The following is a 13,664-nucleotide window of genomic DNA, read 5'->3' as shown; positions in this document are numbered from 1 at the left end:
CAAGCCATCCAGTTTTGCTTTGCCCTGACCTTTTGCATCCTTAACAGCCCAAAGTATGTTCATTGAATACAGATTAATAGACCCGGCACCTATAGAGAGAGCGACTGTGGTCAGTGTGGTCCTTGTTTGTCCTTGTGAGGCCAGGAGGGGACGTGTCCAGGCTGGCAGTTGCCACTGCATGTGTTGTATCTGCTGGGACCCCTCATGCTCCTCTTTGCCTGGCCTCTTGCTTGGCAGCCTTCCCTGCCGTCTCCCTGGCGCTCTTCTTCCTCTGAGGCAGGCTCCTGCCCCTGGCCTCCACCTGGGTCTAGCCTCTGTATTTTTGGCTGCCTTCTGAACATGTTTTCCTCATAGTCTGTATTATCTTGGACCTTCTCTTTTCTCTTTTGTGACATTGGCAGGATCCTCTTTTTCTCATTTGTGACATTGGGATCCTGGTAGTTGTTGTGTCTTTGGCTTGTTAGGACTTGATGGGATGCGAAGAGCCAGCCATCTGCCCATGGCAGGAGCTGCACACACTCGACCATCTTCTGCTGTGTGGTTCTCAGCACCTGAACTTAAGTGTATCTGAGCCCATGCTGCCTGTGCCTGCCTCCCGCCTCTGGCACCTGTCAAAATAGAAGTTTTTGACCACAACAAGTAAACCCCTGCAGTTGGCCCAGTTACTGCACACTTCCATGCCTGGGTCTCTGCCACTACCCTTCTTTCTTCAGTCCTCCAGCTCTTCTAGTGTCCAGTCGGTCACCTAAGTCCTGCTGCTGTCCTCTGCCTGTCTGACCTGTCCTCTTCCCATTTTGGTAGCATGTGCTGCTTTGAGAACCACTAACAGATCCTGGGTCCCAGGCTTACACCCCTGGGCACACGTCAGAGCAGTCTGCTCACAAGCAGAGATGTAGGGCAACCTGAGCTGTTGTGTTGCTTGGGAAGCTTCCTGCACCTGCGCTCCTGGACCTGAGTCTGCCGCCCCCTCCTTCAGACTGCGCTCAAGGCTGCTTTGTCTGTGTGGAGCAGGGTCTCGGATGGCACTGCTGTTGGTAAAGGTTGAAGTCAGTGAATTGAGACTAGTGTGATATTCTCCCAAAACAGTGTAGGTGTTGTTTCTTAGAACTTTAGTCCTTATGTGTGCTTACATGGATGCCGAATTACAATACAAAGTGTGAATCTTAGTGCATCTCAGTCAAGAAGGCATGGAAAGCCACGTAAGATACAGATTTTTGTCACCAGCCACTTTTTGCTACTTTCTCAACTGAAGCACTGGTAAGTAGTTGTGAAGAGGGAAATCACTGATGTTTAGTGAAGCCCTGGGCAGGGTCTTGATTTCTTGGCCTTGATGCATTGCTTGCTGCTGCTGCTGCATCTAAGTCCCAAAGTTGTGTAAACCAAAGAAAGCAGACCTCTTTTATCTCCCTTACTTGGCCATCTTTGGTTAACGCTGAGTGACAGGTTTGTGATGTGAAGTAAACTTGGGTGTTGTGTGTTTTCCCAGGAAGGAAAGGAGGTGAGCTGGCCTCAGCTGTCCATGCCTACACGAGAACGGGAGACCCCTACATGAGATCCCTGGTGCAGCACATTCTGAGCTTGGTGTCTCATCCTGTGCTGAGCTTCCTCTACCGCTGGATCTACGATGGGGAGCTTGAGGACACTTACCACGAGGTAAGGCGGTGTTTGGTGTTGAGGCTGGGGGCTAAGAGGTGCAGGTGCTTGGTGACTCCTTTGGTCCCCACGACTTCTGCTCCCTCTTAGTGGGACACACTGCATTTCACTCAAGTGCCACACGCATTTCACACTGTGCTGGAAAGAGGGTCCGTCTTGCTGAGCTGCAGAGCTCTGAGTGGTTAGTGGACAGCTGCTCTCTAGCTCCAGGAGTGAGAGACTCAGGGGAGTTGGTCCCCTCACCCAGGCATTCTGTCCTGAGTCTGAGTGGTGCAGCTTCTCATGTTCTCTGTGTTAGGAGGCTGCTGTGTGCACTCACTCTGCCCAGCTGGGGTGCTTGTGGTTTGAAGGAAGCAACTTAATTGTGTAATGTATTTTTGGAAGTATTGTCAGTTCTGCTATAATATGGTGTATGCGTTCTTAAAATTTACTGCTATGCAGCTGGGCACGCCTATAATCCCAGCTGCTTGGAAGGCTGAGGTAGGAGGGTCACAGGTTCAAAGCCAGCCTCAGCAACTTAGTGAGACCCTGAGCATCTCAGTGAGACCCTGTTTCTAAATAAAAAATTAAATTAAGGGCTTGGGATGTGGCTTAGTGGTAAAGTGCCCCTGGATTCAACCTCTGGTACCAAAATAAATAAATAAATAAATGAATGAATAAATCACTTATGCAAACCCACATAATGAAAACCATAGGGCTTTGGGGGAAAGTAGGGTGAGGGGCGTCACACTCAAAAACATTTTCAAAAACAGGAACCCCCCAAAATTTTACACATTAAGTAAGTGGTTAAGAAATACATACTCACTGCAATAAATATGGCATTCTCCTTGAGACGGCTCTGATGTTTGCAGTGCAAGTGGGCACGGGAGGGCTTCAGTTCGTCTGTTCCTGTGGAGTGTTGGGGCCGCCTTACACATCGGCGGCCGTGGCTCTGGCTTCCACTGTGTCCTCTGGCTCGCAGTGCCTGTGAGCAGATGTGAGGTTGTGTGCTGCCTGGCTTGCTGGTTGTGCTGCCATAGCTGTTGTTTTTAAAACACATTATAGCAGAACTGATGGTAGGTGGAGCTTTGTGCTTTGGGAGCGCGTGATGGGTGGCACGCAGGGGCGTGTGTGGTGCCGTGGGTCAGTGCGTCTTGGCTCTGTGGTAGTGTGGGGAGTTCTTTTTATCACCTTGTACTATTCACCATATGGAAGACCAGCTTGTCCTCAGCAGCTCTCCTAGTGATGGAAATTCTGCTCTTTGTAGCTTTAATCTTATGAATTTTATTCAAACAAATGTCCGTTTCTGTGTCTCCCAGATTTCTCTGAAGTAGGTGCAGAGGTGGAACTGGCTGGTGGGGATACGTGCTTTAGATTTTGATTCGGCCATTCTAAGCCCTCCAGTGGGTATACCGAGGCTCAGCATCCCTAATTTGAACGTTCCAATTCTGAGGTGCTCTGAACTCAGACTTTCTGAGTGCTAACAGGATGCCACAGGTGAGAAGCTCCACCCGGCCCGTCATGTTCCAAGACACAGGCACGTTGACCTGTGTCCATAGTGCCTTTGGACTGCCGTGAGGTTCACGGGAAGCAGAAGTGGAGTCATTCACCCTGGAGTCCCATCCCAAGGTCCCTCGTGTTCGCAGACATTCCAGAATCCAGAGCAAGTCCAGTGTTGTCAGTGCTTCTGGCCAGGCCCTCAGACGAGGCCCCTGGCCCGAGCCAGCGTCTGTCCTGGCTGACTCCACTCCTGGGAGCACTTCCTCTAACTGGCTTTCCAGGTGTTCGGGAGTTCAGGCAGGCGGGTGGCTGTGTGGCGTGTCTGGTCACACCACCTGCAGCAAGCTTGTTTTGTGTTTGTAGTGAAGTTTGAATCCTTTCTGGGGTCTGTTCTGGAAAATGTAATGAGTCGTTTAGTTAGAGCTTCAAGTGAGACTTACATTTTTAAGATTAAAGGGTGTTTATGTTCAGTTCTTATCCAGTAAGATGGGAGGTAGGGGGAACTTGCAGGTATCCGCCTTTGCTTTCCTTTGGAAGGGTTAATGTGTTTGCGTCCTGTTGTTCTCCAATTATAGGGTGTATGCATGTGCTATTAAAAACCTGTGTGGCGGAGGTGGTGCACACCTGTAATCTCAGCGACTTGGGATGCTCAGGAGGATTGCAAGTTTGAGGCCAGCTTCAGCAATGTACTAAGGTCTTAGGCAACTTGTAAAAAATAAAAAGGGCGGAGGATGTGGCTCAGGGGCAAGTGCTCACCCTCGCCCCCCCAAAAACCAAACCCCAAAACAAAAAAACCCCATGTAGTTGATTATTTAAAATGCTATTATAATCTTCTGACCATATATCACAAAACAATTATCTTGGCGTTTAAAAATTTAGTCATTTGTGAGTTTAGTGGTCTGTAAGTGATCTTGTGGTTAAGAAAATGAAAAAATAAGGGTTTCTTTTCAAGGTGTATGCATTGACAGGGTTCAATCCCCAGCACCAAGGAAAAAAGTTCTGTATGTTTGTTTGAAGTTTTTTATTACTCGTAAAATTGTACCTAACAGAACCAAAAGGTATTTTTTAAGAAACCTTTAGAAACATCATAAAAAAAAGATGAAAAATGTTACATCATTATTTTATTGAAGAGCCCTATATTCCCTCTGGTAATTGATATGTCAATCATAACACAACCCTGTGCTGCTTCAACTCTCCTGATGTCCTTGAGGTGAAGTGCAGGTGCACCTTGCCCAGGCTTGCCACACACAGCCCTGCAGGCCCAGGCACATGCTGCTCACTGCTCATCTGCTGCCAGCCACCTCCTGCCTGTGGGGCAGGCCACGCTCCAGGTCTGACTCTGGGCTGCCTATCCTGATGACTCTGTGCTTGTGCAGCGACCTCACCTCCCCAGCCTCCCTTCTGTTCCAGAGGTGCATGGTAGCCACCCTGCTGGTGGGGTTCTGTGTGGGCAAGGCTTGAGCAGACAAGTGGCAATGTGAGCGTGTAGATGTCCATCTGAGGTGATAGAGCCCAAGGAGAACGGTGTGGACTCTGAGTCCCTTCTTTCTGTCCCTAAGTCTGAGGCTTTTTCGCTTTTCTATTTGTACATCTCCATCAACCCTGAATTCCTGAAGACCCTACATTTATACGTGTCTGTTTAAACCTCTGATGAGTTTTGGGGAAGGTTCTGTTTAGTTGACTCTAATATACGCACTGTATGAATATGGTACTTTGTAGAGGTATACATTGTGTGTTTTGATGGTTATGTGACTAAAATTTGAGGAAGTCTGCCCCTTTTTTCCAGCATAGGTTAGTTCTTCCTCAGTCTGGCTACTGTAAAGTTGAATGTCTCAAGTCTATAGTTGACTGATTGCTATATGGGAGCTTATAAACTTTTATTTCCTGGTAGATGATTGAATATCTGCATAAATGCTACCTTCTGTAATCAAAAGGAATAGAAAAATATCAAGAAAGAGAACTTGTAAAAAGGAACCTCATGGAAGCTGGAGCTAAGCAGTGCAGTGACTGCATGCAGTAAGATCGCAAGCTGCGCTGCAGAGCAGGCGGGAGCAGGGAGGTCTGGTGAGGCCTTCCCAGCTTGGGGGACTGAATGAGAAAGAAGGCAGGCATTGAGCAGTGCCCAGGAGACCTGTGGCACACAGCTCGGACACTGGCTCTGCGTGTCCAGAGGCCAGCACTCACAGTAGAACGGGAGGGCTCTGTGGTCATTCTAAGAGGGCTGCCGTGAGACAGCACAGGAAGACTACGTGCCAGTGTCTCTTATGAAAACAAATGTGAAGATCCCCCAAGAGAATCCTGGAGAATGAATTCACAGCACATCAGAGGGTGGCACACCATAGCCAAGTGGGATTTACCCCAGGAACGTAAGGGTCGTCCAAGCTGGAACAACTGTGTGACACCACATTAGGACGATGAGGGGAGAAGACAGAAACACCCCGCCCCGTTATGCTCCAAGAGCAGTTGAAGAAATCCCGTGTCCTTCACCATAATAACGCACAGGACCAACTGGAAAGGAGCCTAGCTAGCAAAGGGCGTCCGTGAGCTGTCAGACCACGAGCCTGCCCCTGGGATCGGAGCAAGGGGGGGTCCTCTCCCACCACTCTTGTCAGCACTGTGCTGCAGGCAGGGGAGGAAGCATCCAGATTGGACAGGAAGCAGTAGGTGGTCTCCTGTGCCTAAGGACAAGGCCTTCTAAATGCAAACACACTGTACCATAGCTGTACCTAGGCGAAGACACCTGAATGTAGTGAACAGGTTCTCCACGTAGCAGGTGCAAGATCAGTAGCAAGAACCAGCTGTATTCCTGGGCACTTGAAACACGCAGGGCTCAGTTTAACCAAGGGAGGGCAAGTCTTGAGCCCGTGCATGCTGTGGTCTGTGAATGTGTCTCCTCCGGGACCTTCGTTCTGTGGGGTGTCTGGCACAGTCGGCATGGTGTCTCCTGGAGGTGTCCTGAGGAGCCATCTCACCCCTGGCCGTGGCCTGCATGGTTGGTGAGTATACATAGGGAGTCTTTTGAGGTCTGTGTCAATGGATCCGATTCCTAGAAACCAGTTCCTTACTGAGAAAATCACCGTCTTCCTTTCTGTGTTTAGTAGGAGCCTTGGCATTTCCTCAACAGCAAGCTCTATTTCTCTCGATTCTGTGTCTGATATAACTGAAAATCCAAGACCTTGAGTGGTGCATCGGTAAAGTAGAAGTTTGCGGCCGTATTCCGGCCTTGTTTTTTCTCCATCACTTCATCTCTCTCTCAGGATTCATTGCATCCTGAAGGGCCCCTGGTCTTTGTGTTCACACTAGCTGTTTGCCAGTAGAGTGACTGCCTGTTCCTTTGCCCCCAGAGGAAGCAGTGTGTTCATGACTTCTGAAGATGACTGGATTGTCTGAGCTTTTTATAGTTGAAATTAAATTTCCTTATTGTTCACACTGATAAAAATCCGGCTGCACTCCAGCTATTAGGATGAATTAGTGTGTTGTCTGTAAAAACTAGCTCTTCTGTTCAAGTAAAGAGCAGGGAAATAGTTTATACAGTTAATCTAATCTGTTGAATGGCAAGCTACAGAGCATGCACAGCACAGTGATTGGGTAATGTGGAGATTATTCATGGTGGTTTTTAATGTTTTTTTTTTTTTAAATTTCAGTGGAGATTATTTAAGCATATGTTAAGGCGATGATAATCCACATTAGAGAATGTTTATTTATCAAAGCAGTTGCGTTGTGTTTTAAAGTAGAAAAGAAATGTAAATCAAAAAGTCTGAAATAGAAAGGTCAGCGAATACTGTGGTTGTTTAAGTTGTGCTAACGATAGGAAATCTCAGCTACACTCAGTGGGGTTGTCCCTGCTCTACAGTCTGGGGGGCCTCGGTTTAGTCATGCACCTCCATGCAGAGGGGCTGGCTGTGTGCAGCTGACGCCATCACACCTTTCTTACCAGGACCTGGGCATCACTGGAATTCTGTCTCAAGTCTTTACCCTTGTTTCTGCAAGAGACAGAAAAGCTCTTTTAGCTAATTGCCCTGAGAAAACGATGTTACTAAGAAAAGTACTGGTCAGTGTGTTCAGTATTTGATGAAATTACTTCATTCTTTAATTAAACAATATTTTCTCTGATGTAAAAATACTTGCAGTTCTAAAAATTCAGATTATATAGCGATAAAATAGATTATACAAATAGATAAATAGAGGTAGTTAAGAATTCACCAGTAATTTATGAATATGCCCATTTTTGCTGTATATTTGTATATCATAATCACACTTCATATTTTATAACCTGTTATTTTTTCCTTGTGGTAAATAATGTTATTTTATGCCAGTAAATATTGTTTTTCCTTACTAAAGCTGCTTAGAATGATTTCTGAGGTTCCTGAATTTTATACCAGCTATATTATGAAGTGTGCAGTTTTTCCTGGGACAAAGGTCTGTACTTTTCCTCAGATTCTTGGAGGGTCAGTGGTAGTTAAAACAAACTGTTTCAAATCACTACATGATAGCTTTTATGATTCCTTTAAATGTTTTGTTTTCACTTGTTTTTAGACACTTAGTGCCATACTGAAACAGTAATAAACTCTGACCAAGAATACTTTATTTCAGTAATACAAGGATGCTATTTTATTCAGAATTTATTCTTCTATATTCAGAAAGGAAACTGGCTTATGATATTAACTTCGGACACTTTTTGTAAGGTGTGCTAGTATTATGCTAACATCATGAAGAAAACTTGGTCATTATGTATATTTTCTTGAACATTTTAAAAGCATAAAAATGGTAGTTTTTAGCCAGGCACAGTGGTGCACACCTATTATCCTAGCAGTCGGGAGGCTGAGGCAGGAGGATCTCAAATTTAAAGCCAGCCTCAGCTCAGCGACTTAGCACAAGGCCCTAAGCAACCCAGCAAGACCCTGTCTCTAAATAAAATATATAAAAAAGCCTAGGGATATAGGGATGTGACTTAGTGATTAAGTGCCCCTGGGTTCATCCCCGGTACCAAAAAAAAAAAAAAAAAGGTGTTTCTTTTGTTTTTTTCGTTTTTATGAAGTTAAGCAGGCCCTGTGTCTTGCTGACAGACAGCATTTTACATTTCCAGTTTCTTCCAAAGCTGTTGCTCTTTTTGGGTCTCCTCTCTTTTCTTGGGTTAGTTTGGTCCTTGCATTTTGTTAGGAAATCAGTAATTCTGTGTTGCTCTGTGGTTACTAAGATTCCTTGGGTCCATTTTGTCTGTGGGCTCACTGTCTAGTCAGGGTGTCTTCCACATGGTGCTGTGGGATGGGCAGACACTTGTGTGCTCCACCTAGGTGGGATTCCAGTCTGCCGCTGTGCAGCTGCAGTGTTGGGTCTCATTCTTCTGGGCTCCTGTAGTACACCACCATGGGTGCTGAGGTCGTGTCCTGACTTCTCCCTCAGAGGCAGAGTAGGATGGTGGGGAAGCAGCTGAGCCTAGGGGCCTTTCCATGCCTGGAAGCTAGCAGGATCCCTGGAGCCCGTCCAGTGTTAAGGACCAGGGAGTGGCCCCAGAGGCTCCACATTCCCAAGCATGGAGCACCAGTGGGAATAATAACCATGTAGGTTCAAATTCCAGAGGCACTGAATTGTGCGTTCACAAGGTAATAAAAGTGAACTGGTCTCTGGAGGATGGCAGATGAAGGAATCATCAGACGTACCTTATATCTCCTGCAGTAGCCACCTGGCTTCCTCTTGTCTGTTGATGCAGTTCTGATGGTGTGACTGGTCCAGCAGTAAAGAATCATGGCACCTGGAGAAAGCAGATCCCTGCAGCATGCTGTCAGTTCAGCATCCAAAGGTGTAACAATAAAATGGCACAAAGACTGAAGGAACATGGTGGAGAATATTTCTATGATCTGGAAATGGGAAGATCTTAGGGAGACAGGAAGCCCGGAAGCTATAGGAGGAAGATATTTAAGTAACAGAAAAATAGAACATACAAAAAATAGGACATACTGTAATTAGTGACAAACGATTAACTTAGAAAAACTAAATTTGTGTTGTGTAATAATTCACGAAAAGAACTACATATTGATAAGAGAAAGGCAAAATCAGCAGAAAGATGGGTTAAGGACACAGAAAGTTTTCAGGAGAAGAAAGGCAAGTAACAAAATCATGAAAATGTGTTCAACTTCATTTGTAGTCAAATAACAGGACAAATAACGATTTCACCAATTGGCAGAACCTAAAAGAACACAGGATGCAGAATACAGGGCATGCTACTGGCAAGAGTGGCAGTAAACAGCCATTTGGAAAGGAAACGCTAGCATTGTCCATAAAAATCAAATTACTTTGATTCAGGGGTTCTGCTTTTAGAAAACAAGCTTATAGAAACAAAGGCACAGGTATTAGGGCATTTGACTGAAGACGAAAGGATCCTCATCCAGGTGGTAGCTAAGCTGGAAGTGACCGCAGTGGACTTCCCCTCCGTGCTCAGTTCCTTCTGGTGTCAGTGGTCTGGGTGGCAGGAGTGGGTTGGGTGGAGGAGGGGAAATGGAAATGAGCTATGACTTGGACGGGAGAGGAGATTCTTGGCCCTTTCTACAGTGCCACCAGGCTGGCTGCTTGTGACCATTTGGACGTGCGCGCCTGTGTCCACGAGGGCTGGCCAGGAGGCGATGGTCTGAACTCTGCCACGAGTTTGTGACCAGAGCATGTGGGTTCAGACACCCCTGCTCCACAGTGGGGCTCTGTGAGGTAGAGATGGTAAAGGGCAGGCAGATGGATGGGAGGGGACAGTGGAGTGCAGGAAGTCACAGTTGGTACATGTTGAGTAGAAAGCTCCAGAAGTTTGTGGTGTTACCAAAGTAGAGGAGCTTTGTGCAGATAGGGAAGCTGTCAGATGTGGGTTCTCCATGCTGCATAGCAGAGGCTTCATTGCTCTCCAAGAAGTGTAGCTTGGTTTTGTTACGCTCTTACGGTTTTGAAAGTGGAAAACATGTAATTCAACTTGGATTTTTGTCCAAAGAACAAGTTTTATAAAACAGGTTTTATTGTGTAAATGGATAAGACTCCCTGTTACCTGGAGAATTTGCCCATAGAATACCTTTCTAGAATAACTTATTCTTTGATGTTGCATTTGGTTCATGTTTTGCAATAATACCACTTTTTGAAACCCATTGACCATTTGCTTTCAGTTTTTTGTAGCGTCAGATCCAACAGTGAAGACAGACCGGCTGTGGCATGACAAGTATACCTTGAGGAAATCGATGATTCCTTCCTTTATGACGATGGATCAATCTAGGAAGGTAGGAAGAAGACATTTTTGTGATTTTGATATTTTATTGCTATGTATACTTGGATTACATAACAATTTTCAGTTAAGTAAAATCTTGTTGCATTTTAGGATTGTTAGTATTCTTAAAGTATGTGTTGACTGAATGCATCGACGTATCAATGTGTTTGTTAGTGTATTGACCTAATGCTCTTGTTATGTAGTTTTTAACTGATAACCGATTTGTAACATGTGACTATTTGTAGTATTGGATGATAATTTAAATTTCATATAAAGGTAATCTTAGGATATTTTCTTTTTTAGGTCCTTTTGATAGGAAAATCAATAAATTTCTTACACCAAGTTTGTCATGATCAGACTCCTACCACAAAGATGATAGCTGTGACCAAGTCTGCAGAGCCACCTCAGGATGGTATGATGATGTGGTGGTGGTGGTGGTGCAGTCGTGTGGGATGGAGATGATGGTGGTGATATGATGGCGATGTTGCTTGTGAGGGGTGAAGATGACGTGTAGAGGTGGGTTGCTGTGGTGGTGGTGATGTGACGTCAGGACAGCTGGTGGTGGTGGTGAGGGGTTGATGGCAACAGTGAGGAAGCTGACGGGGTGTTGGTGAGGAGGTGGTAGTGGTGCTGGGGTGCTGGGTGATGGTGGTGGTGATAATGGCGATGACGTGTAGGGGATGGGGATGCTGTGATGGTGGTGATGTGTGATGGTGGTGGTGGCGTATGTTGCTTAAAATATTCTTTGTTCCATAGAACTCACTGGTTATGTGGATTACTGAAATTCCTTCGTACACAGTCTAGAGTGTGTGTGTGTGCGCGTGTGACATCTATATCCGTGTGAATGTCTAACTCCCTTTCTGCAGAGTTAAGTAGCAGGTATTAGAGGAGGTGTAGCTATTTTATTCTGCTTAGTAATTTTTGTTACTTTTTTCCTAATGGTAAAGTGACAGGTGACAAAATAAGAAAACAGGGTGAAATGTAACTAATGGTAGCCATGCTTTGGGACTCAAAGGCTAGTTCAGAAATCAGCAGGGATTTGGCAAATGTGTATTCTATTCAAAGCTAAATTTGTCCGTGCACTTCAGGTGTAATGATGTCCCCTCATTGATCTGCCGTTCCTTGCATCCATTTTACCCACTTGCTGCCTGCCCAGCTTTAATGATTTTATGATATTGTATGTGTGCCTAACTTATTTTTATAGTTTCCAGCCCTGACTGTATTTGCTATTCATATGTCGTCTCCATGTGTTCAAGAAGTTCAGTCTGTATAAGACATCGTATTGGAAATGGTGTACCCAAGCTAGATTGGGCCGGATGTGGAGGTTTGGGAAGCACCTGCCTTGCCATGGTGGCTAGGGGCAAGGCTGATGCCCTGGCAGGAGCTCCCAGGGGCGGGGCAGATGGCAGGCCCTCAGGGCTGGGTGTCTCACCCAAGTGTGTTTACACACAGTTTTAGGTATCCCCCAGGTTTACTCCTGGAATAGAATGGGCAGATTTTGGGAAATGCCTACATTTAAAATGTAGAAGCAGGAAGAGCCAGGAGAACGATTGTGTTGGAGTTGTGACCTCTCCATAGTGCCCAGAGAGGACAGCCCGCAGGAGAGGCATGGGTGGCACCTGTGAGGGGCAGTGTCCCGGAGTCCCTGTTATTAGGCTGCCTCTGCTGCTGCTTTATGGCCACTGCAGCTGCTTCTGCCGTTCTGCACTGTGGCTGTGGCTGCACTGCTTTTTCACAGTGAACTGGGCCTCCTGCTGCCCCTTCCTACTGTGCTACAGCTAGTGTCTGGAAAACCAGATTTCTGCTGCTCACTTTATGGCATAGTGGAAAGATAGGCACAATCTCAAGAGACTACCAATAATACAAAATGGTGGAAAATGTCATATTCATCTGTGAAAAAATTTCGAGATCAACCCCATGCAACTAAAGAATAGAGAGGAATCGGAAAAGTTGGAGCTTAAGGAGCCATGGGCTGTGAGGAGCCTGGGTCTCAGCCGTCTGATCGGCGCCTGGGGAAGACTGGTGATGTTTGCCTTTGTACTGGATGAGAAGTGTCTAAGCGCCAAACAGTGGTATGGAAAGGCGCTCCTGGGCTGCAATGGCAAATGGGGCAAATGGCAGGCCCTCAGAGCCGGGTAGGAAACAAGGTGTGACACTGGACTCAGCAGTACGAGTCCGCCTTGGTGTGGGGAAGCACAGAGAATCACGAAGCCTTCAAGTTGGTTGACTCAGTAGTGCTGGGAGCCTGAAACTTGGCACGGAAGGCATCGCCTCCCTTACTCTTGCTTGACCTTGAACATGCATTTTATCTTTTCTCAGTCTTAGGTTGTTCCTCAGCTTTGGAATGAGTTACTGTGGATTCTAAATGAAACTGAATGTTCAGATGTTTTTCTCAGCAGACCTGAGCTGCAGGATGTAACTAGCATCATACGAAGCTCTGTGGTGTGCCTGTGGTCTCCACATTCTGTGTCTCCTGGAGTGCTTCTCCCTGTTAGGAGTCCGGCTCCGTGGACTACAGTCTGGTCCTGTCCCTGGGAGTCTCCAGCAGTTCCGTGGGGCCCACTCTGTGGCACTGTGTGCATGACTGTGATGGTCCGCTCTCCAGAGCTGCTTAGCACATGCCTGTTCACATGTGGTTCTGCTCTAGGACCCAGTTATGGAGTGTCCTGTGGGTGTTTGTGGGTGACCATGGATCTCTAGTGAGACTTCACATGGCAGTGTGGAGAGTGATCCTCGAAATTAGGAGCAGTGCCATGCCATCTCCTCCTGTGTGGGTCCCGCGGGTGACGTCAGCGATGGCTGGACGCAGCGTCCTTGGCTCGCTGTGGGTGCTGGCTTGCTTTCACTGACTGCAGCTCTGGCGGGTGGTCACTGCCTTGCGCATTGTGTGCCTTTGCTGTTCGTGTTCAGATACACATCATGCGTGTATGTGTGCTTTCCCTTTTGTCCTCTACAGCTGCAGATCTATTCACAGATCTAGAAAATGCATTTCAAGGGAAGATTGATGCTGCTTATTTCGAGACCAGCAAATATCTACTGGATGTTCTCAACAAAAAGTACAGCTTGCTGGACCACATGCAGGCAATGAGGCGGTACTTGCTTCTCGGTCAAGGAGACTTTATAAGGCACTTAATGGATTTGCTAAAGTAAGAGATGAACTGCTTCGAGTGTTCTAAGTGTGCAGTACTTACAACGTGAAAGAGTCTGACAGTTCTGGTGGAAGAATCAGTGGCATCACAGGGAAAGCAGTTGAGATGTTGTAGGGCACATGTCTCTCAGAATCTACACAGATGGT

The 13,664-nt window shown here is 46.4% G+C and overlaps 1 protein-coding gene across 1 annotated transcript in view; it reads left to right on the top strand.

Moving 5' to 3' along the window:
* The window catches only part of TUBGCP3 (tubulin gamma complex component 3), a 90,205-nt gene that overhangs the window by 48,976 nt on the left and 27,565 nt on the right, over positions 1–13,664 (top strand). Inside the window, exons 14-17 of the mRNA XM_079137421.1 lie at positions 1,487–1,653; positions 10,272–10,382; positions 10,673–10,781; positions 13,326–13,515. Coding sequence (XP_078993547.1) covers positions 1,487–1,653; positions 10,272–10,382; positions 10,673–10,781; positions 13,326–13,515 — 577 coding nt within the window. The remainder of the gene's footprint in view (positions 1–1,486; positions 1,654–10,271; positions 10,383–10,672; positions 10,782–13,325; positions 13,516–13,664) is intronic.

The sequence above is a fragment of the Sciurus vulgaris genome (assembly GCF_902686455.1).
Source record: "Sciurus vulgaris genome assembly, chromosome: 4".
NCBI lineage: Eukaryota > Metazoa > Chordata > Mammalia > Rodentia > Sciuridae > Sciurus > Sciurus vulgaris.
The sequence above is the reverse complement of the archived record's forward strand: the minus strand, read 5'-3'. Positions and strand labels throughout refer to the sequence as shown.